At 38.9% G+C, this 27,939-nt stretch overlaps 2 protein-coding genes across 2 annotated transcripts; both read left to right on the forward strand.

Moving 5' to 3' along the window:
* Nucleotides 1–2,806: 2,806 nt before the first annotated feature.
* Nucleotides 2,807–7,219, forward strand: BRS3 (bombesin receptor subtype 3). Its single transcript, XM_025373366.1, has 3 exons — nt 2,807–3,389; nt 4,949–5,300; nt 6,742–7,219. The coding sequence occupies exons 1-3, from the start codon at nt 2,956–2,958 to the stop codon at nt 7,153–7,155; spliced, it is 1,200 nt and encodes a 399-aa protein (XP_025229151.1). The 5' UTR covers nt 2,807–2,955; the 3' UTR covers nt 7,156–7,219.
* Nucleotides 7,220–11,747: 4,528 nt separating this feature from the next.
* HTATSF1 (HIV-1 Tat specific factor 1) lies at nt 11,748–27,481 on the forward strand. Its single transcript, XM_025372959.1, has 10 exons — nt 11,748–12,241; nt 12,426–12,672; nt 14,399–14,579; nt 14,959–15,006; nt 15,465–15,619; nt 17,587–17,750; nt 19,195–19,294; nt 24,228–24,317; nt 25,223–25,360; nt 25,946–27,481. The coding sequence occupies exons 2-10, from the start codon at nt 12,487–12,489 to the stop codon at nt 27,146–27,148; spliced, it is 2,265 nt and encodes a 754-aa protein (XP_025228744.1). The 5' UTR covers nt 11,748–12,241; nt 12,426–12,486; the 3' UTR covers nt 27,149–27,481.
* The last annotated feature ends 458 nt before the right edge of the window (nt 27,482–27,939 follow it).

Raw genomic sequence — 27,939 nt, forward strand, 5'->3', positions numbered from 1 at the left:
AGATTTAAAAAAACATTTTCACAATACCAACTAAACTGGGCTGTGAACCAGAAAACACAACTTCAGAAAATTGGTAACTTACTCATCCAACTTCTTATACTTTTTTGAGTTAAAAAGCTGCGTTAGGATTGTATTATAATTCCTTAATCTAGAACCAGGTAGTTGTTTTGAAAATCTTGGATGATAATATTGACTACTTAAGTACTAAAAACAAAAAAGGATTTCATCATTTTGTATAGGCCAAGTGCCTAGCTAAAAATGATTAACAAGACATGGTTATCTTTTGCGAGTGAATTATAAGGTTGTAAAAGAGATATAAAAGCAAATGCATTTAAATTATCTATCATGAATCACTGGTTAGCCTGGAAATCTCTTGTTCTTCGGTTAATAGAACACGTAGAAAACCTAAGCCTACAATGCCAAATGAGCAAATATGGCTCATTGTCAGGAACTGAGTGTTTTTCATCTCTTGTCACTGATTTTTAACCTTTCAGAAGCCAAAGAGAATCTGTGTTTCATCAGTTCTGTTGAGAACTTGTGAGACTTTGGGTGGGATACTTTCCCTACTCTGGACCTCATTTCTGCCTCTGCAAAATGAGAGCATTTGATTTTGTCATGTCTGGGGTCACTTCCATCTCTGATACTTGGGGATCCTGGAATTCTAGAGCTCTAAGACCCCCACTGCTCCAGTATTACTCCAACACAACTACTCTCTCCTGACCGCTCCTGATCAGAAGGAAGAGGGAGAAGAAAAAGTATTCCAGTGGCTGCAGCCTGCTGAAAGCATGAGTGAGATCTGGGAATTCAGATAATCTCAGAAATCACATGTAAGCATTACAGAACTTACAAAACAGTGCTGCATGGAGATCGGCTGTGGTGTGAATAGTGAGACATGGTTTGCTCCTTGGTAAATGATACACAGGATTCCGAGGGAGATTTTATCACTAGTTTGCTGAGAACAAGATGTGAACCCTTTAAGGAGCCCTTTTCTGTAGAGACAATCTTAAAGAACCTGCCCAGTGTATGAAATTACTAAAGTGTATGTATCTGAAAGCTTAGGAACTTGGGTTTACGCAAACACTCCGCGCACCCCCATTCCCATCAAAGGCAGTTATTTAGCTGAGTGATTCAAGCTGTGGTGATAACTTATAAAGGGTGGGGGATAGGTGTGGTTTGGGGGACTTAAGCCACATCTGTCTTCCACCCTTCATGAAATTAAGCAAGTAATTGATTCAATTCATCCACTTCACTTTCTCTGAAGAACTGGTTGCCCCTACTAAGTATAAAGAACAACCTTTGTTGTTCCCCCTGTTCACTAGCTAGCCAAATACTTTGCTCTTTTTTATTTTACTCCCCAGACTACTTTCTAATATGGTTATATTTATGAACACCTCACTACACGGTTTCTAGCTGAGACATTATGCATTGCATTTGATAATTTCAGAGAATATTTCTTAGCAGCTTCAATTACTAACTACACTCCAACTGCTAGCCTCCTGCTCCCAGAGAGTGCCCCCCCTCCACGAACACATACATATAAAGCACATGGTTATGTTTTCTGTAAAAAGTAGCTTATCTGGCTGGTACTGAGGTGATTGCCTTAAATATGTACTTCTTTCAATTGATGTAAACATCATCTACATGCCCATCATCCCGAAGTCACCGATGGCATTTCTTCATCTGCAAATAATGATTTTCATTCTTAAAAGTTCTTTTGTGTCAGGAGCTTGAGCAGTGATGTTCTGTATTGTTTTGCTTTGGAATAAGGCAGGTTAGGTTCCCTTTAACCATTTCTAGAGAGAAAAATCCTAAACAGCCGTTTAAAAAAAAAAACAAAAAACATGGCATTAAAACAGACCATCAAACAGTAAAAGTGGTTTTATTAGGACATTTAGAGACAAAGCAACTGGTGCTGTGCCTGGATTTTTCATCTCTTAAAGGTTGTTTTGGCCAGGCGTGGTGGCTCATGCCTGTAATCCCAGCACTTTGGGAGGCCGAGGCGGGCGGATTGCCTGAGGTCAGGAGTTCAAGACCAGCCTGGCCAAAATGGTGAAACCCTGTCTCTAGTAAAAATATACAAATTAGCTGGGCATGGTGGCAGGTGCCTGTAATCCCACCTACTCAGGAGGCTGAGGCGGGAGAATTGTTTGAACCCAGGAGGCGGAGGTTGCAGTGAGCCGAGATCGAGCCACTGCACTCCAGCCTGAGTGACAGAGCGAGATCCACCTCAAAAAAAAAAAAAAAAAAAATTAAAAAGGTTGTTTTGATATTGTACAGCACAGTCTGAATAATTGCAAAGTTGGGGTTTACCATGTGACAGAGCTAGGTATTAAGCCCAAGTGACCTGAATTATCACTCTTTGGAGGTGACATCAACCCCATCAAAGTGTAAATGATTTGTTGCTTCACCATCTCTCTGATATTAAATTTTGAGGAGTGGGTTCAAGGTTGTGCTTCAGGGGACACCTACACTTATTTATCATGTAAATGAAAATGCACTAGACTACCATGTGATTGCAGGGGGATAAATGGTTTTTTTCTAAAAAAAAATTGACAAAACCTATATAGACCATCCTGGGTAGACATGAAAACACGGTGATTCTAACAATCAATAAGATGATTTAATAAGGTCTAGTTGGTCCCAAGATTCCCCAACAGGGAAGAATAAGCAACTGCAGAGCATTTCCCCAGCCCCCTCCCTCTCCTTATGACAGGACACGCCAATAAAACTCCACCTCCTACTCTTCAGTGCCAGATGGGTAAGCATTTAGCCAAGCATGCTGGGAGACACACAGAACTGAAGCAAAGGAGTATCCGGATGTCTTGGATTTTCTTTCCATTCTGTTCTGTTCTGTTCTCCTAATACCATCTCGTTACTAGACGTAGGCATTGGACGTGACAATCACTGTATTTGAACTGAGAAGAAGAAATATTAAAGACACAGTCTTCAGAAGAAATGGCTCAAAGGCAGCCTCACTCACCTAATCAGACTTTAATTTCAATCACAAATGACACAGAATCATCAAGCTCTGTGGTTTCTAACGATAACACAAATAAAGGACGGAGCGGGGACAACTCTCCAGGAATAGAAGCATTGTGTGCCATCTATATTACTTATGCTGTGATCATTTCAGTGGGCATCCTTGGAAATGCTATTCTCATCAAAGTCTTTTTCAAGACCAAATCCATGCAAACAGTTCCAAATATTTTCATCACCAGCCTGGCTTTTGGAGATCTTTTACTTCTGCTAACTTGTGTGCCAGTGGATGCAACCCACTACCTTGCAGAAGGATGGCTGTTCGGAAGAATTGGTTGTAAGGTGCTCTCTTTCATCCGGCTCACTTCTGTTGGTGTGTCAGTGTTCACGTTAACAATTCTCAGCGCTGACAGGTGAGTTTCTTTTCTCTGTTATATTTGCCAGGATGTGAAATTGGGCAAAAAGAAAGGAAAGCTTGTACTTAGCATTTACTGGCTACTATTCTGCTTTTCTCACACTCTGTAACGTGGATGTGAGATTGAAAAATCTGGTGGCATTTAAAATAAAAGTTAGTGTAAGAATGTTAAAATTTCTGTGTTAGCGTGGAGGAGAAGTTGAAATTGCATGCTTTATGGATAATTTATTCTTATTGTTTGCTCGAAAGTATACTGAACGGGGTTTTTATTTTTCTCCAGTTTATTAAGTAAAGCAAATTGTTCCAGGTGTAAAAGAAAAAAATTCATGCTTTATACATTAGTGCAGCCTAGTGGTGCAATATAGTCAACATGAAAACCAGCATAGGTGTGAAATTGACCACATATGCATTACTATATATCGGAAGAGTGGTAAAAAGACACAAGCATCTAATTTATTTGAAATTCATCAAATTAGCTAATGGCAGAAAACGGTGAGGTTTTCAGCTCCCTGGTAACTTAGTGTAATGTCATCACGTAATTCTATTTGTTTTCTCTATAGGCATTCAGTGACATTGTCATTTCCAGAGAAATAAATTAATCTTGGTTGACTTTTAGAGCTCTGTGGAGCGAGCGTGTGAGATCCTCTTGCAGTCAGGGTGTTCAGATTCTGTGTTAGGATATTTTCAGTCCAAGTACTCTGTTTTTTCTGTGTTCCTATTGTAGAATAACTGTAAAAACATGAAAAAATTTGAGGCTCCAAATGTTAAAAGTGATGCTTTAAAAAGCCTAAAAGAAGCCTGTAGGTAATCGATGTTTGGCAGTACCCGAAGGAATAGCTTCTTCAGATTCTACAATCCGAGAGGAGGAAAACCTTTCCCTGTGTCTTTTTAAGATTTTTGCTTTGACTGGTCTTATATTCTATTTGAGGGCAGACTGGCTTAATGACTGTAGATTTTAAGGTGGATTTGCTTGAATGAGGAGGCATCTCTCTGTATCAGCACAGGACTTCTGATTGCAACTTTGCCTCGCCCTAAATCTGTCCACTGATCAGCTTGGGCAACGAATTAACACTTATAAATGGGGAAGAAATTAATCCTCTCCTCTTTACCACATAAACCCTTGGAATTCTTTTCTAGGAAGGTTGGTAACTGTTCAGTCATGAAGAAAGGAAAATTAATTCAGTTTAACATCAGTCACTTATACAAAAGGAAGTCGTTTAGAACACTTAAGGTAATACCCAGGTGGTGAATCACACATGAAATCATGCTGATAAATGTTTATTTGTCCTAAATAGAGAGTATATACATAAAATTATAAAATTGCAAATCTGGAATATCTCATAGGAGTGAATAATGGAAAAGGTGATTAGCATAAATAAAAATATTGGGATGTATTATGTGCATTTAAAACCATAGCCAATTCTAGTTGGTTAATGTTGACTTTGTTATATACATATGCATGGAGGGTAGAACTGGATGACCACTAAGGTCACTTCTCACCCTAAAATTTGGTAACTTTGATTTATTTGGACCTTGCCTCTGATTATGTGTTTCTAGATACAAGGCAGTTGTGAAGCCACTTGAGCGACAGCCCTCCAATGCCATCCTGAAGACTTGTATAAAAGCTGGCTGCGTCTGGATCGTGTCTATGATATTTGCTCTACCTGAGGCTATATTTTCAAATGTATATACTTTTCGAGATCCCAACAAAAATATGACATTTGAATCGTGTACCTCTTATCCTATCTCTAAGAAGCTCTTGCAAGAAATACATTCTCTGCTGTGCTTCTTAGTGTTCTACATTATTCCACTCTCTATTATCTCTGTCTATTATTCTTTGATTGCTAGGACCCTTTATAAAAGCACCCTGAACATACCTACTGAGGAACAAGGCCATGCCCGTAAGCAGGTATGTATTAATCAGTACTCATGCAAATCTAGTTTGAATTTAGAAGTGAAGTTCCTACTTTTGCACAGTGAGTAACTCTGTATCTTCCTGTGTATAAATGCAATTGCAGTGTAGTATTTTTGTTGTGAGCATAGGCTCCAGTTTGAATCCCAGCTCTATCACATAATAGCTGAGTAATCTTGAGCAAGTTACCTAACCTTTCTGAGCCTTGGTTTCCTCATCTGTAAAATGAAGATGATTACTAGATGATATAGATGAAATGCTTAGGTGCCGAGTAAGTATTTCAATAAATGGGAGGACTACTACTATTAGAGAGGTGACAATTGAAGTTTGAGAGTAGTCAAAATTTTTTACCCTATGGAATAGTGGGGAACACTGCATAAGATGATACTATGAAGAAAAGCATCTTTTGTTTTAGAAGTGTAACAGAATAAAAACACATAGCATATAGAACTGGCAAGAATCCATAACACTATTCAATGCAAACCACTTACACACAGATGAGCAAACTGAGGTGGGGAGGAGTGAGGGGAAAGAGTGGAATGCAAGTAGCACAAGAACACGGTGACTCACAGAAGCTTGATTAAGAGCACTGCAAGAGCCAGGTGTGCCCCCCTCTCATAAATATGGACAGAATAAAAGGAATGTTGCCAAAACATAGTTCCATTTAATTAAAAATATTTTTCTAACTTCTGGGGAAGGGGGAGAGATGATTCCATTTACCCCTTGATCAGTACACAGAAAACTGCGCCTTTTTTAGAGCTAATCCATTCAGTTAGTTTAACAATAGTGCTCATGAGACTGAAGTTGCATATTTAATGCCCATGTGAACCAGTTACCTTTGCTCTATTTGTGACCACGGGCTATATATTCACCTAACTTGGCTCATTTCTCTTATTAATAGATGTAAGTAGGATTATATTTGCATACAAAGGACAGCATATTTTGGGTTTATTTCTTTGACTATATGGTTAGAATTCCTATAGAGTAAAAACAATTTTAGATACAAGCTTGGCAACTTTCGTAGACCTCAAAAGAATATTCTGACCTAGCCAGCTTCTGCTGATGCAGTGAAAGCAGTTTTGTATAGCATCTCTCTGTTTTCAATTACATTAAATTTTGGAGAATTCCACGGCATTCTTTGAGTTAACTGCAGACATCCTAGAGTATCTCGAAATTAGGGGGGAAGGTGTATCTGAATTAGAGTTAATGAGTCCAGGATCAGAGGTTACCATGCCAATTGACTTGCTGTGTTATATAGTCACAGGCTGACTTCCTGCACATCCCAGGCAGTTAGCATACAAATGCATGTTCAAAGGGAAATCAGCTGTAATTAACTGTAAATTTCTATGTAAATTTATAGAAAAACTTTTTTAAATCTCTTACTGCTAAATTATTATTATTATTATTATTATTTTTGCTATGTTTCTTCCCCCTATAGATTGAATCCCGGAAGAGAATTGCCAGAACGGTATTGGTGTTGGTGGCTCTGTTTGCCCTCTGCTGGTTGCCAAATCACCTCCTGTACCTCTACCATTCATTCACTTCTCAAACCTATGTAGACCCCTCTGCCATGCATTTCATTTTCACCATTTTCTCTCGGGTTCTGGCTTTCAGCAATTCTTGCGTAAACCCCTTTGCTCTCTACTGGCTGAGCAAAACCTTCCAGAAGCATTTTAAAGCTCAGTTGTTCTGTTGCAAGGCAGAGCAGCCTGAGCCTCCTGTTGCTGACACCTCTCTTACCACCCTGGCTGTGATGGGAAGGGTCCCGGGCACTGGGAACATACAGATGTCTGAAATTAGTGTGACCTCGTTCCCTGGGTGTAGTGTGAAGCAGGCAGAGGATAGAGTCTAGCTTTCCAATGAAAAATGCTGTTTCTCCTCCCAGCATGTGTATCCAACTCTAAGCTGTGTGTAGGTATATGATGTCCAGATTTTTGTTGTTTCAAAAGTGTGTTGAAATCTTAGGAGTGAAGGATCCCTATAAGTAAGTAAAAGACAAATCATTACTTTCTTCAAAGTACAAATAGTAATGTCATCAGGCTTTCTAAATAAAATGAAGCCCCACTAAGTGCAGAAAGACAAGTTTATATATGCCAGTGAATAGTAAGTGAAGTCGAATGGGAAGGAAGATGTAATAAACAAGATGAAACTTAAAAATCTCATTTGTTGTGTAATCACATCTGTGATGCTTCTAATTCCTCATATACTGTGATTTGCATAAAATTGTGTTTGTATTTACTGTGTGGTGTAAATCTAGAGATACTTTGTATGTGAAAAGGGGATCACAAAAGAGATAAAGCATCTCTTATGCTATTTTCTTAAAAATAAACCTTCACAGAATGGCTACCCTTTTCCATTCATCTCTATTCCATTGTAGCTGATTCTGTGCAGTTGAAATGAAAATGTTTCGGAGTCAGCGAGTACAAAGCACTGTGTAAGGATCTGGGGCACACTGCTTCCCTTACTGGGTCAACACTTACTGACTTAATGTAGTTTCAACACTTACAACTGCCATTGATTAATAACTGGGCTGTTATCATTCACAAATACTATTAAGAACTTGCCTTATTCATAGGCAGAATAAGTGGCCATGTTTATGGTGTCATTTGAGGACCCCTGTTGAAAAATCTGCAAACCTGTCACGGTGTCTGAAATTCTTCCTTTACAGAAATTCATTTCTTTCTGGTAAGCAGTGCCCTCTTTCTAAAAACATGCAGAAGTACCACATAAAATCCCTAACCCCTGGGTGTGCAATTGTGATCAGATCATTTTCCTGGTTGACTTTATTAAACCTGATGGGTGCCTAAGTCCTGTAAGTGTATGGTCTAATTAATCTCTGCCCATGGAAATCAGATGGAAAGCTCTGATTTTCTATCCTGTGCTCCTACCTGCTAACATCATTCGCTTGTTAACAATTATTGGGTTTTTTTTTTTTTTTTAAACTGTTGTCAATAGACATGTCAGATTTAAATCTGTGGTTTCAGAAAAACTTTTGGAGCAAGTTTAAACATATGTTTGGCACTATAGGTAAATTTGTATTAAAAAAAAAAAACCAATGTTTGAGTGTGCTTTTGGTAATGTTGAGCTTTCTTTAAATGGCTTGTGGAGTCGTGAACTTTTGCTAATGATGTGGCTCCAAAAGGTAATACGTATTAACATCAGACTTCAACTTTCTGTAAAACTGGTTTACTTAAAGGGGGGGGGTGTGATACTGTATTAGTATTGTTTTAAAGTGGACACTGTAATAAGTGTGGAAAAACAAATAAATATGAAATAAAGTTTTAAATGACCCTTTGTAACTTTATATTCTAAAAACAATATTTCTGACAGAATATAATGGAACCCATTTTAAACCCAAAATGTTACTTTCAAGTCACAGAGCCCTAAAACAATCTTATTATTTTCCTCACTCTGAGTAAAAATTACATCTTTACTCTCCTAAACTCTAATAACTTTTCAGATATAACTTGATAAAAGTACCAGAATACAAAAGCGAAGAGAACTTTTTGGAAGTTCATAAAACTAGAACTCAAATAACTTTTTTTTTTCATTCTCAGCAATCCTTAGGTGAGTCAGGGATATAACTCCCTAAATGGCTGTGTAGGGCATCAGCCTCCTTCCATCTGTAGCTGTAGTTGGCTTAAAATTCACAGCTTTGCTTTGATTTTTGAGAGGGCGGTCTGTTTTTCAACAGATTATCCTTGTCACAGCTAACCTTACAAGTAGTCCCTAATAGTCACAGCTTTTTTCACACTGCCTATTGTGGTTCCAGAAATGTTTCTATGGAAGATTTCATTTCTTTGGAGAGAACTCTAAATGGCAGGGAGAGGTGGGACATATGCAAAATAAAGTCTGTATACATCTCAATTTTGCTTGGGGTCTTCCCTGACCGAAGACTTAAAACATGGACCATAATAGAGTAATACTCCACAAAGCATGAAAACACAGTCAAAAAGTTAGGCATAACCAAAATATCCAGCAGGTAAGTCTTCGTCATTGAGGTGAAAGCACTACAAAACACTTACCACTGGCATTTCTGCTGAAAACAGCAAATTTGGGTTTGCAGAATTTCTGCAGTTTGAGTCAACTTAGGTCAGGAATTCATCAATCTTTTTGTCAGAAAGACAGAAGTCTTTTTATTTCCACTAAGTCTTGAGATTACAGGATGTGGGGATAGGAAAATTCCTGGACAGAGTGGGCTTGAAGGGACCATTTTTTAAAAAAATCTGATTTGGTATAGTTCAGTAATTTTTCAGAAAGAGTTCCTAGGCCAGGTAAGTGAGTCCTATCTGGAGTGCAGTCTCTGCTTTTATAGGTTAATGTATATTTATCCACCAAGAAGGGTGTGGCCTATTAGGGCAGAAATATAACACAGATCACCCCATATAAAGTCAGAGAGAAGAATGAAGCACATATTCAAAGAGAAGTCAGCTGTGTAGATTCTTCCTAGGTCCAGCATCCCTTTATGTGGCCCATCTACATGGCAGTCCTGGAGTTTCAGTAGCCACGCCTATCTTTATAACCCACCCACCCCCCTTTTTTTGTTACCTCAAGTGTTTCTATAACTTGCAAGAAAAAAAAAAAAAAACTTGAAAAAGACAGGTTACAGAGACAGAGATGCTTTCAGATTACCTCAGTCACTAGGGAGTTATTCTATGACTACACAGGGAAATGAGAAAAAATAGGAACCAGGCCTCATAAGAGACCACAGCATGGTGCAATTAGAACTGTCAGATCTCATGACCAAACAGAATGCCATTACAAGTACAATGTGTTTACTTCTCAACTCTACTGCCTAACTAATATGGTGACTCAGTGACTCTTCTTCGCTGCTTCAGCTGCTCCTCCATGGGGAACTTCTCCATAGCAGGCCTCTGTTCTGCCTTTTACCTTCCCTGGGAGTATCTCCTTGTTTCTTTGCTACTCTGACTACATCTCTGTATGTTCCATACTCAAACTCCCTGGGAGAGGCTCTTACTGGCTCAGTTAGTCAAATCCAGCCTAGAACGCAGAGCTACTCTGCCAGGTCACCACACAGGCCCTGGGCAGCCTTTGGGCCAGGATGGCTGTGTGACATGGGGCATAAGCATAAGAAACCCTTTCAGTCACCTGCTCAAAAGACGGTTGTAGTAGAGCGGCACTCAATGACATGTGCAGTAGGATGGTGTCACATATTGTCACCTATGCTGTGAACTCGGGAATGAAACGTGAGCTCAATAACACACTGCTGAAAACAGCTGTATGCTATTTTTGGATCCAGGAAAAAATATTTAGCAAAGTTTAAGTCTAATAAAACTCACATTACCTGTATCATAAAAATGCACACAAATTCAGTTCTCCGAGTTCCTACCAGGACGCGAACTTCATGAAAAAGAAATATAATTTTAAAAAACTAACCCAAACTATTAAAAACTATTGTTATCGTTGAAACCATAGATTCACACAGCTGGTACGTGGGGAGCCAGGATTTTCTAGAAGTAGTACTCAACTGCTATGTTTAGAAGTGAAGGTCACTGGAATAGTGAAATAATTTCTTCTGGGAAGGTTTTCCCCACCCTCAAGCCTGGGTTGTGATATTTATGGTTACACTAATGAGTTCCTTATTATTTTAAATGAATTAATATTTTTTAACGGCCGCTTTAATTTTTGTGCAGAAATATTGGTAAGTATAATCCACAAACAAACGTTTTTTGGGGTCTTCAATGTTTTCGTGTAAAGAGGACCTGGGACCAAAAAGTTTGAGAACTGCTGTCCTCCAGCATCTCATATCTGTCATTTGCCAACCATCCTAATTCTGTCTCCCCTGAGCTGTGCCTGTCTTGTCGACTCCTGGGTCGCCAGAGCCTCGTGCAGAACCCTGCACTTAGTAGGGGCTGGATAAATACCTGCCCAACTTAAAAATATGGACCTTTTCATTTTCAGCAATGAGTGTAATTCCTGAAAACAAAGTTCTGTTTAGAACAAAAGTATGCTGTGTCTTTCTAAAACAATGACAAAGAAGCGGAGTTTGCCGGCCAGTAAAGCTGGTGTTTACACTGGGATGTTTACATTTATGTCTAAGTTTCAAGTTCGCAGCTCGAGCGCCACTGAATCCTGCAGTACAAGAGGCAGGCAACTGCAGCCCCTCCCATCCTTCCCATGGAGTCAAACTCCAGCCAGAGGAAGGTATGAGACCGATAAAGGAGAAGGCTGACACCAGAAAAAAAAAAGTTGGCCCTTTTACCCCTCATTCGTTCATTCATTCGCTCATTCCGCATTAGACACCAGAGCCGGTGCCAGGAGCTTAGGTCACCAAGAAGAACAATATCCGGTGTCCATCCCATGGAGTCGGAAAAAAACAAGTAAAAGACACGGTTCCTGCGCGGGGGAGGGGCCTTTGGGCGAAGGAGGCGCGTCGTTTTCTCGAAGCCAGAGATATTTGTCCTGCCCGCCCCACCCACTCCCCCAAGATGGCGTCCTCGCGACACCCGCCCGGCCACCTCCGCGAGGGAATATTCCCACGCCTTCCTTCCGTCTCCCTCCCGGGCCGGCCGATTCGCCGGGAACCCCGCGGACCTCAAGGCCCTTGAGGCGTCAGGGCATCCCAGTGGCCCTCGCCCCGCCCCAAGGCCGAACCCGGTGGGCGTCGACGCGCGGCAGTAGCGCTCCCCCCTCTCCGGCGCCCCGCCTCCCCGGGTCTCGCGCCGCGTGCCGGCGTCGGCGCCTTTTGACGCCACAGTGGGCGTGTCGGCGCGACCCGCGACGTCGCGACGCGCCGACAATGGCGGCTGCGTCGGCCTGAGCAGGGCTTAGTTTACAAGTAATATCCTGACGTTGCCGAGGGAGCCGCAGTCGCCTTAGACCCGGTCGGCGGCGGCGGCGGCGGCGGCGGCGCGCCTGCGCGCTCCCGCAGCGCCCTGGACCTAGCGGCGGTGCCGAGGCCCAGCGGAGCAAGCCAGGTGGGCGGCGGCGCGGCCGAGCTACCAGCATCAGCGCGCGCGCGCGGTGGGCGGGCAGAGCAGGGGGCGGTGCGGCAGCCGAGCGGCCCCGATTTCCCGGGGACTGCTGGGGCGCCGCGGGGAGGCGGGCCGGGGGGCGGCGGGGCGCGAGCAGAGCGCGATTGACCTCCCTTTTTCTGCTCAGCTCCAGCGTCATTTCGGCCTCTTAGTTCTTCTGAACCCTTCTCCTGAGCTGAGTAGGAAACATGAGCGGCAGCAACTTGGATGGGAACGATGAGTTTGATGAGCAGTTGCGAATGCAAGAATTGTACGGAGACGGCAAGGATGGTGACACCCAGACCGATGCCGGCGGAGAAACCGATTCTCTCGGGCAGCAGCCGACGGACACCCCCTACGAGTGGGACCTGGACAAGAAGGCTTGGTTCCCCAAGGTAGGAGAGTGCCACGGGCGCCACTGCAGAGCGGGTCGCCTGGCCAGCCTCGCGGAGCACTCCTCTTAGGTTTGCTTTGCTGAGATCCTTGGTCCTTGGTCCTAGCCCCCTTGGATAGCGGCGCTTCTTTTTGTTGTGTTTGTTGGGGCACCGATGTGTGAAGGAACGTAAATCTTTAGGGTGGTGTCTTAAATGTAATTTTTAAGTCTTTTCTATGCTTTATTAATCTTGTCTGTGAAGGTCACAGTTGGTAATTACATTGATGACTGCTTTTTATTGCGAAGAGGAAAAACACCAAGAGCAAATTTAGTAGCTGTCCATTTCTGGTAGCCGGCCCCACTTGTCCTAGGAACTCAGATGTTTAGCTTATGTACTATGTGCAAAATGCAGTTTCTTGATTTTTTTAAAGTAGCTGTTTACATATCTTTACTAATTGAACTTTCTTTGCACCTTGCTTTACTTTCCTAGCAAATTTTGTCCCTAAGCATATATGTTTGAACCATATAACCACAGGAATAAGACTGGAGACGCACAGAATACAGATGGAAAATATCTGTGTATATTTGTTTGGAGTACTTGGAAATTGCTAAGTATTTTTATTTCAGCTTCGAAGTAAAATAAGTAATGTTAAACTTGGTTCTGTAAACTTTGTGGTAAAAGTGCCCTTTTAATCTGGCTCTCATGAGCAGGAAAGGGCACACTAGTAGCACGCAAATTGACTTGCAAGCCAATAATACAAAACCTGTCTCCATTGCGCGACTGGACGGCTGTTTTAAAAATTCTTTTGCAACTTTTCTTTCCCATTCTGTATTTGTATACATATTCCAATGGCTCCAGATTGTTAAAATTTACGATTTCACTTCTGTATTGGTAGTACTAGTTTTGAGTGCAGATTTGGTTTCTTCAGCATTCTGAATACTTTTAACAAAGGTGTGATAATGGATTAATGTGTGACTTTATCTTTTTATGTTATTGAAGCCCATACCTCTTCAAACTTTGGGTTTTACATTTTCCCCATTCCATGCGTGCCTAATGTTGATTGGTATGATGGTATAACTATATTTCTTTAGTTTTGCAATAACGCTTTTCCCCCAAAGGGGAGGAAGATAGATATGAGTTGGATTTGTCTTTAATTTGTTCTGTTACTAAAAGATAACGTCTTAATTTGTGATAAAGTTAAAATGAGCATTTAGTTTTACAGTTGTTAACTCCATTCTTTATATACCAAGTCAGAGTTCTGTTCTACGTGCTCTCTGCATACAGATATTTAAGTACTTATTGTACACGTATATTTGTGCATGTGTACAGTAAGAGAAAAGTGGATTCTGTGGTTAGATTATTCATTGACTGTTGGTTTTTATTGTTTTATTATCTGGTACTTCCTTTGTTGTATGTATTTGTAGCCTTAGTTAAGTAGACTGTAGAGAGGTAGTAATTTACAAATGAAACAACTAGAAAAGGTGCCAGCATCATTTAAAATGCTTTAAATCATATCTCAGACATTTGCATTGATCGTCTAAGTACTCGTGTCTTATTTTTTATCACCGCATGCACAATTTTCTATATAAGATGACTATTGCATTTATACTCTAATAACTACAACTATTATCCACAGAAACACTTCTGTTTTAAGTTGTGTAACCATGCTGTAAAAACAATTTAAACTTCTTATGGGTGGAAATAATTTTGAATTTCTCTGTCTGGGTCTGCTGAATCGCTTGTTTAGATCACTGAAGATTTCATTGCTACATATCAGGCCAATTATGGCTTCTCTAATGATGGCGCATCTAGTTCTACCGCAAATGTTGAAGATGTCCATGCTAGAACTGCAGAGGAACCTCCACAAGAAAAAGCCTCAGAACCCACTGATCCCAGAAAGAAGGGAGAAAAAAGAAAGGCTGAGTCAGGTAAGTGGTTCTGGCTTACAAATTTTAAGTGTAAAAATTAAAAATATGGGTGTGCATATGTACAGTTGCTTTTCCGAGAATTATAATAGCTTTGAAGGAATAAGGTGAGTTTTTTCTTAAAGGTAGTGTCAGAGTTATAAAGAATCAAGATAAACTGGCCATCATTTTTCCCAGATAGGGCTCTAAAACTAATTATTTGTCAAAAGATTTAAATCCTTTGAAAGCTGGGCAGTGATTTGAGTTAGTTTATCTTGGTCTTTTAAGAGTAAGAGAAAGGTCCTGGAAGTTTCAAGAAACTGCTGCTTTGTCAAGATTCCATAATATGACTCTTATCTTTTCTTGCAAGTGTTTTATTTATTTAATTAATTTTGATTTCTAGGATGGTTTCATGTTGAAGAAGACAGAAATACAAATGTATACGTGTCTGGTATGTATAACTTTTTAAACAAGTTTAAGGTAGGAAATACTCAATTTTGAGATTTTTCATGAAGTGATTTTGAGCTTTCAGTTTCTCCAGAGTCCATTTTTTATCATTGTGTCATTTTTTGTTCAGCCGTTTATATTAGTAAGGAATATGTGTGTTTATTACAGAACCAAGAAATTTAGTGTGTAACTTTGCATACCAACCTTTGGGCCTCATTAATGTAACTTATAGCAGTGTGTCCCTTCCCATTCAGTGAGGCCCTTAACAAAGCATAATTTTAATGTATATTTGAACACACAGAAATGTGAAATGTCTTCAGTTCTGTAAACGTAAGACTCTTACATATATTTAGAAAATCAACACTGCATTCACCTAAGTTATAGATTTCTAATTGATAGAATGCTAAGTAATTCACTTTCATTATCAATTATAAATGTTTTTTAATTTTTCTTAAATGACAGGTTTGCCTCCAGATATTACAGTGGATGAATTTATACAACTTATGTCCAAGTTTGGCATTATTATGAGAGATCCTCAGACAGAGGAATTTAAGGTCAAACTTTACAAAGATAATCAAGGAAATCTTAAAGGAGATGGTCTTTGCTGTTATTTGAAGGTAAGTTGTATGATCAAATAAGTTTCTTATATCTTCGTTTTTAACTCAGGAACCAGGGCTATAATTTCTGTAGATGATAACCAACACCAAGGACTACTCAAAACAGGATATGAAGAAAACTGAAATTTCAGTTAGTACCTGTGTGTATCACATTGGTAGGATTATTTACTTGTTTTAAGAAAATATATTATCAGGTTAAAGTGTTATATAAGTATGTGACTGGAGTGCTTCTTTTGTCTTGAAAAATTCTCACTGGAAAGATTTCTTTATTGATGTGTACAGTCAATTCAGACTACATTTTAAAAATTCAAGCAGAAAAAAAAGCCAGTGACATTTTAGTTGTCCATTGGAATGAATTACACCAGGGTTCAGCAAACTCCGGCTCTGTTTTGGTAAATACAGCTTTATGGAACACAGCCACACCAATTCATTTATGCATTTGTCTATGGTTGCCTTTGTGTTTCATTGATAGGGTTGAGTGATTGCAGCACAGACCTTGTGGCCTACAAAGCCTAAAATATTTACGAACTGGCCCTTTAACAAAAGGACTTTTCTAACCCTTTTATTAGACCATGAAGGAGACGATAGCTTATTCTTACTCCTTTAAAATATTTTTTTGAATGTGAGAAAAGAGAGAGTGGTATTAAGAGAAATTTGCAGAACTGCATGTAGTCATAGTACCATAAATTACACAAAGAAACCTCAGTGCCAAAAGCAGCCATCATTCCTGGAACACCTGCCACCTTAGGAGCATGTGTTGTACATTATCACAGGGTACAGAACAAATGATGACATGTACATAAGTCAAACCTGAAAATAATTACAGAGTAAAATCAAAATGGTAAAGCAAAAGTACAAACACCACAGGTGTGTTGTGAGCATGCAGTATTCCAGTGGGATCAGAAGAGGGTAGGATTAAGGTGACAGCTTTTTGGGAAATAGGTTTTTGACCTGAATCTTAAACGTGATGGTAATGGGACATGAGCATGACCATTTTAGGATGGTAGTTTTGTAATGTTCAAATGTAAGGAGATTTGAGAGTTTTATAAGTTCTTTAAGGATTATTCAAAAATCTGATAACAGATTCTTAGGGAGTTCTGTTAGATGTTTAAAATTTTTTAAAGGAAAAAAAATAGAGTTTTGAGACCCATAGAAGTACAAGATTGTCAAAACAGTCAATTGAGTTCCAGGAAAATATAGTGAATTATTCCAGGACCCATATTTATGTGAGCAGCTGAGTTCAGTTATCCATTTTTGTTTTCTACAGGTCCTCTGATCTTTGACTCTGTTTGTATAGGGCTGATAACTGTCCTTTCTGTAAGACCCGGAATCCATACATGTATTTAATATAAAGTACAAGTCATCAAATAATTGTCTTCTGCTTCTCAGTGTATTGCAGACTTACAATTTAATGGATGAACCAAAAAATTAAAGGCTGGCTATGGTGTTCCCAGTTCCTTGAGTCATCTAGTCTTTTAAGTAAGAGTATTATAGGATTTTAAAAGAAATACACCTTAGAAATCATGCAGATTTGCCCCCTTCATTCTGCAGATAAGAAATTGCGGCCTCAAGAGACAGAATTACCCAATAATAACATAATTTACTGAACACCTACCATATGCTAGTCCTTATCCTTTCTATGCATTATTTCATTTAATTTTGTCAAGAACCTTGTGATGAAGGTATTAACTATTTCCATTTTACATATGACGATACTGGGGCTCAGGAAGCTTGAATAATTTACCCAAGTTCACACAGCCAGTTAGGGACAGCTGTGTCTCAAATGCAGGTGTCCTGGTTCGGATTCTAGAGTTCTTTATCTCAAAGAGAGAAAAAGATCTCATATATTAGTACTATATAAATATAAGAATTTAAATTATTTTGTGTATAATCATCATTCATCTAAAAAACTCCTGAACTTTTATTTTGTTGTATAACTGACTATATTTTATCTTACCTTTATAAAGAGAGAATCTGTGGAACTTGCATTAAAACTTTTGGATGAAGATGAAATTAGAGGCTACAAGTTACATGTTGAGGTGGCAAAGTTTCAACTGAAGGGAGAATATGATGCCTCAAAGAAGAAGAAGAAGTGCAAAGACTATAAGAAGAAGCTGTCTATGCAACAAAAGTTTGTAATTTTTTTCCCTTTTGAAAAGTTCTATATATTCTAGAGTATATTTTTGGTAATAGCCATCTAGTTTTATTCTGTCAAATGTGCCTACACATTATTTTAAAATAATTTCATTAGATCATCTGGTACTTCTAGCAATCTATACAATAGGATAATTTAGCAGTAGTGGGCATTTTAATTTTCCAGGGTGTTTATTTGTAATATAATAAGGGCTTCAGTGAGCTAAGAGAAGCCATCTGTTTGGAAAACGTTGAACATCAAATTAAATAAGATAGTTAGGCTTCTGTACCAGAACCATTAGTTTACCTTCTGTGTGGATTTAAATCACTTGTACCGGGGCTAAATTTTTATGTACAGGTTTGTTATAGGAATTAGAAATGACAGGATTTTATAATTGTATTTACTGTAGTTGTATGTAGTATATACTTAATGTCATCAAGTTTCTGTTATTATTCTGTTTGTTTAATGTACTTTGCAATATACTAGTTTTAAGAAATTAGTCAAAATGATAAATACTTTTATCAGAGTAAATTCTAGTGACACTTCTAACACCATGCTTAAACTAATGAAATATCATAAAAGCATTTAGTTGTGATGTCTCATCGTTTTTACAAGAGTAGGTAAAATTGCTAACCACATATTTTTTAAACAGTATCAGTAAAATTTATGATTGTAACAGAGTGAGTAGTTTTACATAAAAAGTGCAGTTTGTTTTTTATAATGATAAAGTACCTAAAAACCAATACAATTTAAAAGTATTTTTTAGCCTCAAAGTGTATCCTTCTGAACTCATAAATACTAGGAATTAGAGATTTTTCAAGGGTCTCATTGGAATGTTTGTATAATCAGACAACAGTTGCCCTGAAAAACATTAAATCTGGGGATTTCAGATACTGGGGCCATTTTGCGTCTGCCTTTTATTTTATTTTATTCTATTTTATTTTATTTTATTTTATTTTATTTTATTTTATTTATTTGAGGCAAGAGTCTTGCTCTGTCACACAGGCTGGAGTGCAGTGGTGCAATGTTGGCTCATTGCAACCTACACCTCTGGGGTTCAAGCTATACTCATGCCTCAGTCTTCCCAGTAGCTGGGATTACAGATGTGCACCACCACGCCTGGCTAATTTTTGTATTTTTAGTAGAGACGGGGTTTCACCATGTTGGCCAGGCTGGTCTTGAACTCCTGACCTCAAGTGATCTACCCGCCTCAGCCTCCCAAAGTGCTGGGATTATAGGTGTGAGCCACCGCACATGGCCCCCTGCCCATTATTTTTATTTCAGAAAGTTTTCGGACTGGAACTGTGACTGAAATACAGTTTGTTGTAAAATCCAGTAATTATTAAATATTCAATAAAGTACTGTATGAACAACTCATTTTTTTCTCTCTCCAAGTCTGAAGCAAAATTTACAGTTTGTTGTTACTGCTTCATTGCCTCAGGCAGTTGGATTGGAGACCTGAGAGGCGAGCCGGACCATCCCGGATGCGCCATGAGCGAGTTGTCATCATCAAGAATATGTTTCATCCTATGGATTTTGAGGTAGGAAGTGGTGTGCTTACTGATATAAATGCTGATAGGCTTTCTTTCTCTCAAGGGAGCCTGGAGCTTGCTTGCCCCATCTTTGTTACGTCACCTCCTACGTGTTTGTGCAGTGAGTAGTAAAGGAAGATGGAGCCAAGAAGCTACTTAAGTCTTTTGATTTCCCTTCCCTTTGTTTAGCCCAGTATTGTTTTAAAGTATATCTCAGATAAGACTGTTTAATAACCATACTGCGCCCCAAACAGCAGCTACTTGGTATGAGAAACCATTGAAACTTATCATCATTAAAAGATTTATGGGAACTGCTTGTGGATTTTGAGTGCAGGCCAACAAGTATGGGCTGATTTTGGTGGGGAGTACCAGCTTCACAATTGTAAATGCAAACTTCAGCTTGGTACTAAAAGTTACAATGCTTAATGTCCGTGGAAAAGTCCAAGAACAGCAAGTAAAAGTGAATAAGTACATCTGTTATATATCAACTTTTTAAAATGATTAAAAAAAAAATAAAGTGAATGGAACTGTCCTTCCTCCCCTCAAAAAAGTGAATAAAGGAGGAGCAAAGAACAAGGAGTTCTAAGGAATATTGTCATCAAAGTACCTTGTGTTACTTTCTGCCTCTATTCTTATCTCTGTCTACTGGTGTAGACTGATTTTATTGTTAGTGGAGAAACAACTCTTTATTCTCTCCCTGGTTCTGAAATTAGTGATAGCAAGTTATACAGAAAGCAGATTATACAGATAGCAAATTATACAGAGAAAAATGTTCATAATGTAAACTTCCAGGTTTACAAATGATCTAGTTGTCATCAGTGCCCATTCCTGACCCTTTTGTGCATTTAAGCAGTCAAAATGATAATATAATTGTAGCTCCCTTAGCGAGGGCTCCACAACGGACAGTTCAGCTCTATCTCAATGAATAGTGTTGTGATTACTGTGTACCTATGGAGTTTGGGCATCTTTTGAGGTCATTGGAAAGATACGTGTGGTTTATTTATGAGATTGATTGATTGATGTCTCTTCTGACCAGAAATCTGGAAGAATTTTGAAATATAACAGTTTACAGTTTTACAGTTGCAGTGATAATGAAATATGGTTTAAAAACACATGCACACCAGTTGCATTTTGAAATACTGTTTTTGCCAGCAATAACTTTAAAATAAACGCATAGAATTACAAAACCATTAGCTGGGCATGGTGGCGCATGCCTATAATCCCAGCTACTCAGAAGGCTGATTCAGGAGAACCACTTGAACCTGGTAGGCGGAGGTTACGGTAAAATTGCGCCACTGCACTCCAGCCTGGGCAACAGAGCGAGACTCCATCTCAAAAAAAAAGAACCATAAACAAAACAAAACAAAACAAAACCAGATCATAGTCATTAAAGCAGCATATAAAATAAATGCATAGATTGATCACAATAGTTTGTCTGCTAAATACAACTCCGAGATTTCTATTATTTATTACATTTTATCCCCCTGCTAAATAAGTGATTTGTTGAACAGAAAATCAAACACCGCATGTTCTCACTCATCGGTGGGAATTGAACAATGAGAACACTTGGACACAGGAAGGGGAACATCACACACCGGGGCCTGTTGTGGGGTCGGGGGAAGGGGGAGGGATAACATTAGGAGATATACCCAATGTAAACGACGAGTTAATGGGTGCAGCACAGCAACGTGGCACATGTATACATATGTAACAAACCTGCGCGTTGTGCACACGTACGCTAGAACATAAAGTATAATAATAATAAAAAAAATAAGTGATTTATTAGGTGACATATTTATTTCTGTGACTTGAGGTCTTTGATTCACACATTTCATACTCCTGCCACTCGAGTGTGAATGTAAATGCAAACCTAATTCAAAGTATCTGGAACCTCTGCAAGTAGAAATCTGTTGTGTAATTTTATCTATTCTTGTTTCTGCCTCCTGCCTTGCTCATTGAAACACCTTATTTGAGTCTAAGGATCACCCTGGGCAGCCTTAGCTTTTCCTAGCTTAACAAATATTCTTTCCCCAAGACCACATTTACTCTACCTTGACCCCTGTATATTCCCTCCAGTGAATATTCTTAAAGATAGAAGTTTCATGCTTGCAAATTCCTGATTTTTTTTTTAATCTTCTTGGTTTAGTATAAACATTACTTTGGAGTTACAGAGCCTTTATGCTACCCTATTTTGTTGCCTTCATAGCATTTATTATTATCTGAAGTAATTTTGACTCGTCTACTAGAATGTGAGCTCCATGACACCCAGTATTTTGTCTACCTTGTTTGCTGCTGTATTCTCAGTACATAGAATTGTGCCTGGCACACAGTTGGCCCTTAATATTTATGTGATGAAGAATTGAAAGAATTATTAAATGAAACCCTTGTTATTTACAAGCCAGAGTCTTTTCATTCATCCGGTGGATAAAACATTTTCTCTTCAGCATCTTTGCAAATGAAAGCAAATTTTCTTTTTAGATGCTTATGCCACAAAGGATGGTAGGACATTGTTTTGGCAGTGGTGGAATTAGTTCACAAAGAAATGCTTGGTGATGCTATCCTTGTTTGCCCACCTTCATGGTCTCACATGGTCCAACTAGCTTGCTGAAAGCGTGTCAGCAAGAAGAGTGACAGTCTTGCTTTTGTTCACTGTCTCTGAGCACCTGAACCTCAGTGTAGACCTGTGCTGTCAGATATGGTAGCCTTGTGTGGTTAAATGTAAATTAATTAAAATGAAATAAAATTCAGTTCATCACTTGTACTAGGCACATGTAGCTAGTAGCTACCATGTTGGATAATGCAGATATACAACATTTTCATCATCACAGAACCTTCTATTGGACAACACTGGTATAGACATTGTATAACTTTTGACAGAAGTGTCCAACAGGAAAACCTGCTTTTATTGCATGTTTTTTTGGTGGGGGGGGGTGGTGTTTGATTTGACTGAAGACTCCATATGAGCCTAAAGAACACACAGCAGCGTTGAGCTTTTTACTGGAAAACAAAAACTGAATTGTCAGGTTATCCTGAAGTATCTGAAAGGAGTCAGATTTTGGGTGGAGGGGTATATTTTGATTCCAAACAGTTAGAAGCAACATACCTAAGAATACTGTCTGATATCAGGGTAAATAGTGAAGGCTAGCTAACATTTTTAATGTAACTTCAGAGGGTCTTCAGTATTTAATTCAAATCCGTATTTTAAAATGCATTGCCTGGCAAATTTGAATACCAAGACATGAAGAGTCAAAACTCAGATGCATAAGCCGGGCGTGGTAGCACGCACCTGTAATCCCAGCTACTCAGGAGGCTGAGGCACGAGGATCACTTGAATCCGGGAGGCAGAGGCTGCAGTGAGCCAAGATCGCGCCACTGCCCCTCCAGCCTGGGCGACAGAGTAAGACTCTGTCTTCAAAATAAAAAAAAAAAAAAAACAAAGCAGTGAGACATTGGTATAGAAATAAAGGTGATGCCTACCCCCACCATGGAATCACACTTCAATTTAAAAGTTGTTAAACATGTTGAAACAGTTTTTTTTAAATATAATCCTGATTTTCCTTGGTGAATAAAAGAGAGGTATTAGAAACAGTTTGTCAAATTCTTAAAAAGATTTTCTTGAATATTGGCTTTGTACAAAAGTCTGTGCTATTTTCTGTGAGGTATCTGAAACTCAATAAAACAAAGTTCCTGCCTTCTGAAAGCACTCACTCTAATAGGAGTTAAACACACACACACACACACACACACACACCCCAAAAGCCATAACTTTTAGTCTCTACTCCTATTCTTCTCAGGTCTGATAATTTTATATACAGCAGATTGGCTGCTTCTCCAAAACTGGGATTTATAAGTGGAGAAATCCAGAGTTCTGCCAACTGTAGTTTTAGAAGCCTCAGATTTATGCAAATGAGTACGATTTTATATTTTTTATTTTAAATCAGATTTCAGTAACTCCCTGCCAGCTTATTTTTGCTTTTTGAAGAACCTTATGGGAGGAAAGCCACAATTCTCTATAGTTCCTCTAGCTGATGAGAAAAATGAAAGCGTGTAAGAAAGATAGATGCACTTAAATGTTTCCTAGAAAGTATAAGTCACCTTCAATAGAAATTTATAGATAGGATATTTTCATTTATATTTGTATGTAGTTGAAATTCAAGCTGATAATGTAGCTTTTCCTGAGCCCCTTTTATGCATTGGTGCTTTGAGAGAGAGTTGTTAATTCCCAGAGGGAATCTTAAATCATTTTGTTGTTATAGGGAGATTTCCACCTGAACTCTAGGCTACTAGAAACAGCAGTACTTGAATGTTCTTAATGGGGTCATAGTTACAAGAAAGCAACAGCTAAGAATGTATTTTATTGCATGCTTAATAACAGCTCCTTATTTGTATGGTTCTATTACAGTGTGGTAGGAGACAAGACAAACAGTAATCCTTATCATGTTTACTCTGTGAGTTAAAATAGCATCTTGGAAGCACAAAAATCAATCTTAGGACACTTAGTCAATAAAAGGGATGTATTACTCTCTCTCTCCATTACAACATTTCTGTAAATAGGAATGTATCCAAAACACAAAGCAAAGGGTTCTCATCAGCGTGATGTTGATGCCCATGCAGAACATAGGAATTAGCAGTCTGACTGAATATGCACCACAGGACTTCCGCCTTCTTCTCCTGCTCTGCCACTGTAGGCCCCTTCTGCTGCCTGCCATACTTGTCCATTTCCTTTGTTTAAAGCAGGGCAAACCTATAGGAGTAGCAGTGGATTTAGTAGTCTAATTTTATTTGATTTTGAGTTTTAAAAAAATTTTATAGACTGAAAAACACAGCTCACCTTAAGCGAAACCTTTTTGTGTCTGTTGATTTATCAGAACAAGAAATTGGATTCTCAGGATTTATAGTTAAAGAAGGGAGCACACCCATTTTCATCATGCGTATTTTTCAGGATGATCCGTTGGTGCTGAATGAGATCAGAGAAGACCTTCGAGTAGAGTGTTCGAAGTTTGGACAAATTAGGAAGCTCCTTCTCTTTGATGTAAGTTCATGGCTTGGACATACGGATCCTGAAGCAGTCATTCCTCCACCTTATAAGTTCTTCCCAGATGTTAGTATACCCCTGGATTTTAGATTAATGTTTTCATAGAGTAGTCCACTATCTTGTGATAATCATCTATTAGCAATAATGAGATGAACATGGATTACAAGCCAAGGATTTGATGGATTTGGTATGCCTTGCTTATTTTCCGTCATCATTACCCTAAAGTACATGATCAGGTGAAAGAGGGTACAAGAAAAATGTTTGAGATCTCTGGTTCCCTATTAGTCACATTTTCTCCTCTTTGTGAATTGTTCTCATCCTCCATATTTGGAACAATCAGGGAAAATATTCTCCTGTGTATTTCCTCTTCTCACCCTCTTTTTACTTCTAAAATTGACACCCAGTAATTAAGAGTCACCATTTATTGCTTGTGTATTACAAGCTACTTTACATGTTATCTTACTTAATTCTCAAAACCCTTTGAGGCAGGTTAGCACTATTATACCCATTTTACAGATGGGGAAGCTAACACTTTAGAAATTGAGCACCTGGCCCAAGGTTGTTCATCTGGTAACTGACAGAGCCAGGATTTAATCCCAGGGCAATATGACTTCAGAGTTTACACTCTTAACAATTATACTGTCCTACTTCTCATTAGACAGGGATGTCAGCAGAAACATTTCCAAGGACATTGTGCTTGGTTCTTGCTAGGTAAGATTAAGGTAAAGAAGCAGCTCACTGCATGTGACTGGCTGGGATAAAAGGGAAGAAAGACTTCATACATAAAGTCTTTTACTTCAGAGTATCAGAGAGAACACTACTACTTACCTACTTTGTGAAATGTATGTGTTTTATTTTTAATCTTACCGTTCATTCCTTTTTTTTCTTTCTTGTCTTTCTAGAGGCACCCAGATGGTGTGGCCTCTGTGTCCTTTCGGGATCCAGAGGAAGCTGATTATTGTATTCAAACTCTGGATGGAAGATGGTTTGGTGGCCGTCAAATCACTGCCCAGGCATGGGATGGGACTACAGATTATCAGGTAAATTCTGCAGCTTGTCAGGGACACACACATTGTTTCATTACCAACAAATACTGATCCTTCAGATCTAAATTTTGGGTTTGGTTTAACCTATTTAATGTAACAATGCTTCTTTTCTTTTTATTTATTTATATGTTTTAATTTTTTACTCTTCCTCTTTATTATTTACAATGCTTCTTTTAAATAATATTTTGCATTCAGAAGATAAAGAACTATTTGAGTTTTTCAGTTTATAAGTCTGAAAGTTTGAGGCTTGTTCAGAATAGTGATAAGAAAAGAACACATTCAACCAAATGTTACTCTTCCTTTGTATGCTGTGAAGTATGGACAGAGCTCAAATATTAACTTTTTAAGAGATGAGACATTTCTGCAGTACTGTGATACTTGGCCTTTATTCAAGTGATCTTATTTAAGGTCAACTCTAGTAAATCAAGATGTAAAGTTTTGAAAACTGAAGACAGGGAATTGCTTTCCTAAGAAGAGATGCTTTATAAAATTAAGGTTGTTTCATCAATATTAGATATGTTCAGAAAAGTAACCTTTTGCCTAAAACTTATTTTAATGGCAGTCTCCATTTATCCACAGGTGGAGGAAACCTCAAGAGAAAGGGAGGAAAGGCTGAGAGGATGGGAGGCTTTCCTCAATGCTCCGGAGGCCAACAGAGGCCTTAGGCGTTCAGATTCTGTCTCTGCTTCCGAAAGGGCAGGGCCTTCTAGAGCAAGGCATTTTTCAGAGCACCCCAGCACATCTAAAATGAATGCTCAAGAAACTGCAACTGGAATGGCGTTTGAAGAACCTATAGATGAGAAGAAGTTTGAAAAGACAGAAGATGGGGGAGAATTTGAAGAAGGTGCTTTTGAAAACAATGCTAAAGAAAGTAGCCCCGAAAAAGAAGCCGAAGAAGGCGTCCCTGCAAAAGAATCTGAAGAGGGCTGCCCCAAAAGACGGTTCGAAGGTGGCTGCCCCCAAAAAGAGTCTGAAGAAGGCAATCCCGCAAGAGGATCTGAAGAGGGTAGTCCTAAAAAAGAGTCTAAAAAGAAGGCACTCAAAAATGATTGTGAAGAGAATGGCCTCGCAAAGGAATCTGAAGATGACCCCAACAAGGAATCTGAAGAGGAGGCTGGCCCCACAAAAGAGTCCGAAGAAGATGACTCAGAGAAAGAATCTGACGAAGACTGCTCTGAAAAACAGTCTGAAGATGGCTCCGAAAGAGAATTTGAAGAAAATGGTCTCGAGAAAGATTTGGACGAGGAAGGCTCTGAAAAAGAGCTTCATGAAAATGTTCTTGACAACGAGTTAGAGGAAAATGACTCCGAAAACTCTGAATTTGAAGATGACGGCTCTGAAAAAGTGTTAGATGAGGAAGGCTCTGAGAGAGAGTTTGACGAAGATTCAGATGAAAAGGAAGAAGAGGAGGATACATATGAAAAAGTATTTGATGATGAGTCCGATGAGAAAGAGGATGAAGAATATGCAGATGAAAAGGGGCTTGAAGCTGCTGGTAAAAAGGAGGAAGAAGGTGATGCAGATGAAAAGCTGTTTGAAGAGTCAGATGAAAAGGAAGATGAAGATGCAGACGGAAAGGAAGTTGAAGATGCTGACGAAAAGTTGTTCGAAGATGATGATTCCAATGAGAAGTTGTTTGATGAGGAGGAAGATTCCAATGAGAAGTTGTTTGATGATTCTGATGAGAGGGGGACTTTGGGTGGTTTTGGGAGTGTTGAAGAAGGGCCCCTATCCACTGGCAGCAGCTTTATTCTCAGTAGCGATGATGATGATGATATTTAATCCCTTCAACTTGCTTTTTAGGGAGAGTCCTCCATCTACATTTGCCTGTGCTTCAGGGTAATTACTAGTAGTGTTACATGAACATGTGCATAGTGGTAGGATGCCATCAGATTAAAGCATTGAAGTTTTTCATTGTTACCTGTACCTAATGGTTTTAAATATATGTTAATTGATTGTTTAGTTAAAATGTCATAGTTACAATGCAAGTAAACTGGATACTTGTTCTTTTGTCAGATTTGTTAAATGCATGCAGAATAATATTTTTAAAAGCATTGATTGAAGTTTGTGATATTCATCAATAAAAATAAGTTGATAATACGCAGAAACTGAAAATTGGACTTGAGGTAAATTGCATTGTAAATTCTTGATACCGCTTTATTTATACTGACGGTTGGCTTTTCTGAGGACTTGAAGAATCCCTTTGTAGTCTCCTTGCTTCCCGCTGGTAGTAGCACATACGTCTCCATTTCCTCTCTATAAACCAGAACATGTTCCTAAACTCAGAAAACAACCCTCTGGATTTGCTTTTTCTGCCCAGCCCTTGCAAATTAACTCTTGTTTGTTTTCTACCCTCTTTCCATTAAAATTGACTCTCAGATGTGCAAAAGTGAATTTCCTGTGGTCTACAGCTCCCATTATTATTAAAAATCTAGAGAACCAGATTAGAATTCTGCCTTGTACTGTTAGCCTCCTTGGGCCCCTTTAGAAGTTAATTCAAGTTAGAGGACCTCTTCCCAGAAAAAAATGGGGAGGTTCGTGGATGCCCTGAAGTCGAAGAACTTCATGCATGC

Source organism: Theropithecus gelada, chromosome X (assembly GCF_003255815.1).
Source record: "Theropithecus gelada isolate Dixy chromosome X, Tgel_1.0, whole genome shotgun sequence".
Taxonomy (NCBI): Eukaryota; Metazoa; Chordata; class Mammalia; order Primates; family Cercopithecidae; genus Theropithecus; species Theropithecus gelada.